The sequence below is a fragment of the Frieseomelitta varia genome, unplaced genomic scaffold (genome assembly GCF_011392965.1).
Source record: "Frieseomelitta varia isolate USP_RPSP 00005682 unplaced genomic scaffold, Fvar_1.2 scaffold_860, whole genome shotgun sequence".
In the NCBI taxonomy this organism is placed as follows: domain Eukaryota; kingdom Metazoa; phylum Arthropoda; class Insecta; order Hymenoptera; family Apidae; genus Frieseomelitta; species Frieseomelitta varia.
In genome coordinates, this window is record NW_025110657.1 from 54,476 (window position 1) to 58,158 (window position 3,683).

Sequence of the window (3,683 nt, forward strand, 5' to 3'; positions counted from 1 at the left end):
AATAAAACCACTGTGAAGATCGAGAGATTACGATGCACGCACGTTCGGTGATCTGTCACATCCGATTGACAGCTAGCATCCTACAATGGGCAGAGCGCGCCACGCAGTCCCAACCTGACACGCATCCCAAATAACCTAACTGGTGTATGTTATAAAAGAAACACGTTGGTCCGACGCGAGGTCGGGGCAGCGCGCGAACACCGGTGCCCCTGGGGCAAGGGTGCGAACAGAAAAACGCGAGCGATCGTGAAAAAAAGGGCGTGTGAATGTCCGTCGAGTGTCTGGCGTCCACCAAGTGACAACGCGACGTTACAACGCGAATATCGGCGCGTAACACGGAAGCTGTGCGAAAGAATTAACAATCAATTATCGATTACCTGGGTATACAGTTCGGTGCAGTGCAATCCACTTCCCAGGAGGCAAACAGCTTCATGGGAACGGGCCGGGTGGCCGGGGCTGTCGTCTTCGTACGCTCCGCCATTTTTTGGCCCGTCGGCCCCCAAAAACACTCACTACACCTTCAGCGGCTCGCGGCTGACTGACTGACTAATCCCGCTCGTGGCGCCATACGAACGACCGTTTCACGAATCGACGAGCGGTTACGGAAAAGTACGAAGACACCTTTCGGCGGATAAACGAAGTAAACGAACGCGCAAGTTACGTGGAAGTGGCGCCTGCTAGGTAATCGCTCGGCCGATAACATTTCTTGGGTTAAAATTCACTTAAAATTGTTTAATATCGATTAATAAATATCACGAGACTAGATCTATTCAAAAACTAAATTTGTAAATTAATTTACACTAAAGTAACAAGATTCTGCATTAAACAGTAGGTTCGTTTAATAAATAACTGAAAATATTTGGAAGGGATTTTTATTACAAAAATGCACATACGATGTATGAATAATCAAATAAATATACCTCGTACATATTTCGTTTCTCATTGAAACGCATTTTCAATTTTTTTTTCTGTGTGATTATTACTTAAACCAAGTGATACGATAACCACCACATTAGTACAGGTTGAATAGCTGCTACAAATAATATGAAGTAGAGTCTCCTTTTATTGCCAGAAGCTGTGTACGGGCTATGGTTTTGTGGAATGACTCTTAATTTCAACGACCGCATTAGGAAAAATGCTAAAGACGCACTGCAGTACAACCACACTAGATAATAGCCAAATTTTCGAAATACTAATGAAATCAACAGGGCTGCATTCATACCGACGTATTTGTAACCACAGTAAGCTAATAAATCTAATGTTGAAAGACTCGTTTCAAGGTTCATCACATAAAGAGTTACAATGTGCACGATTAATTCTATAACTCCCCACGCAAGAGCAGTACTAGCCAAAATACTTAACTGTTCTGGGGTAAAACGTTCCTGAGTTCCTGAAACTAATACAGCTGAAACTACATATGTCAAAAATGCCATTGTTGGAATATACATGTCTGGTGCATTTGTTTCAAAACGTGGTTGAAGTGGAGCATCTTGTTCATACTTCACAGACCAGTCCTGTTAAAATAATTAATCATTTACTTCTATTTCACAATTAGGCTCCATTTACTAAAGTCAAGAACTTACTTTATGCGCGAACGGGAAAAACAACAGAGCTAGCTTCGCAATAACATAGTTGGTGTCAACAGCAAAATAGTATTTCAAAGCTGAAACTGGCACATATCTTTCAAATTGCTGTTTTCCAGATCCGACCAAAGCATTTCCATATTGTACAGCCATGTTTGTAACCATTGGCTGTGTCAATAATTGCGTAGCAAATTGTGGTGATGCATAATCGTCACCAAGATTTTCAGGAGGCTGATAATGTTGCATTGGTGGTGAAGTATATCCATATGGCTGAGGCTTAAATCCATATTCAGGTGCCATACCATTATCCATAGGAATTTGCTAGATAAAGGAAAAACTCAGATTTCTCATATACTATAACAAGTTGTAATAACTATATCTGTTAAACTTTACCTGCTGGTTATACATATAAGGACTTTGAGGCATTGGCATTTGCATTGGCATTGGTGTTGATGCAGATAAACCAGCAGATGGATCAATTAATCTCTTTGGCTTTCCTGTTGGAAATTTTTCATTTAAATTACATTATAGCAGATATTATTATAATAAAAACATAACTATTTCAATATAAAGGTTAAAAGGCTATTGAGTATGGTAGTCTTCAAGGAATCATAACCTCAATGTAATATTTCATAATATTATGTTGTATCTTACCAGGTTCTTTAAGAAAATATAAAAATATATAAGCAAATATTGGCTTCCTTTTTATTAAGGTTAAATCATTACGTCGTTAAATCTTACCTTCGAATAGATATGGATTAAAAAAATTAAACATTTATAAATCAACAAACTTACCTCGTCGTGGGCTTGAATGATTATAATTCATGATTTTTTTAATTGAATTTCTTGAATTGCTTATTCAAAAATACCAGATACTAATGAAAATTCTATAACTTGCGGGCTGAGACCCGATTATTTTCACAAAGAAACATAAAAACAATTCATGCTACACGTCCCTATACTCCGTCATTCGTTGCGAATACTCCCACTCTTGATATATAGTGATTTTATCATTCTGCAGCAGCTGTTTTTAATTTATTCTAATTAAAATAATAATTTACACTATGAATTTTACGACTTAAATAATTGAATTTGCATAAGTATAAAAATAATTCTTTGAATAAAATTTCTCGTAAAAATTGCTTATTCTTGTATGTTTAATCAATTTACCGATTAAACTTAATATTAAAAAAAAAAGAAAATAAAAATTTTCTATTTTACATATTACAAAAAATATCAAAAAATTATAAAAAATTATCAAATATTTTCAAAAAATTAGTTAAATATATAATTCAAAATATACATCTATAAAAACATATAACGTTTTCATAGTTGATTGATAATGTAGTTTTTATCATATTACGTGAATTAATAAATATCTTTGCATATAATATCGTGTGTAACAAAATGCAAGTATAATATCTTATAATATATAACAGGAATATCAATTAAAAAAATTAAATTTAAAATAAAAAATAAACGCTCAGGGGGCACCCGGGTTTGAACCGGGGACCTCTCGATCTGCAGTCGAATGCTCTACCACTGAGCTATACCCCCTGTTACAATGTGTTTTTTAGTAGTTTTATTAATTGCAGTGCTGTATAAATATATCTTATTTACAAATATAGTTATGTACTTCATTATTCTAATAAATATATCATGTAATTATTTCTTTTATTTTATAAAACAAAAACTCATCTTTTTATTATTTTTTTCAGTAGAAAATAGATCATTTCTTAATAACATTTATTACTAAAAATGTTTGTAATTTAAAATAAAAGTAATACATTAGAAAATAACATATAGAAGAAGATGATCATGATAAAATAAAATAGAAAGTAGGTGTTTATGTACGTTCCACGCATGTTTTTAATTAACAATTATACTGAATATTATTTACAATCTAGAATTAATCAGTATCATATCTTCACTGTTAAATTTTGTTATCGTTGGAGAAATTAAAAATATATATATCAATTCTATTAAAAATATAATTTAAACTAAATATAATAATAGACCAACTATGAAATACTAAGATCTAATTCCAATGACAAATATAAATGTTTCTGCCTCTGTTGATACGTTACTGAGACAGTGGTA

General features: G+C 33.4%; 1 protein-coding gene and 1 non-coding gene across 3 annotated transcripts; both read right to left on the bottom strand.

Annotated features, from left to right (window-relative positions):
* Positions 1 to 856: 856 nt before the first annotated feature.
* Positions 857 to 2,598, bottom strand: LOC122536652 (protein YIF1B). Of its 2 annotated transcripts, none has more exons than XM_043669153.1 (4): positions 2,379 to 2,598; positions 1,977 to 2,080; positions 1,584 to 1,901; positions 857 to 1,514 (listed from the first exon to the last, which is right to left on the bottom strand). In XM_043669153.1, the coding sequence occupies exons 1-4, from the start codon at positions 2,407 to 2,409 to the stop codon at positions 984 to 986; spliced, it is 984 nt and encodes a 327-aa protein (XP_043525088.1). In that variant the 5' UTR covers positions 2,410 to 2,598; the 3' UTR covers positions 857 to 983. The 2 variants fall into 2 exon arrangements, with proteins under 2 accessions (XP_043525088.1, XP_043525087.1); XM_043669152.1 differs by having other exon boundaries at positions 1,584 to 1,904.
* A 470-nt stretch (positions 2,599 to 3,068) lies between these two features.
* Trnac-gca lies at positions 3,069 to 3,140 on the bottom strand. Its single transcript has one exon. It is a non-coding gene; the product is annotated as a tRNA-Cys (tRNA).
* Between the last annotated feature and the right edge of the window lie 543 nt (positions 3,141 to 3,683).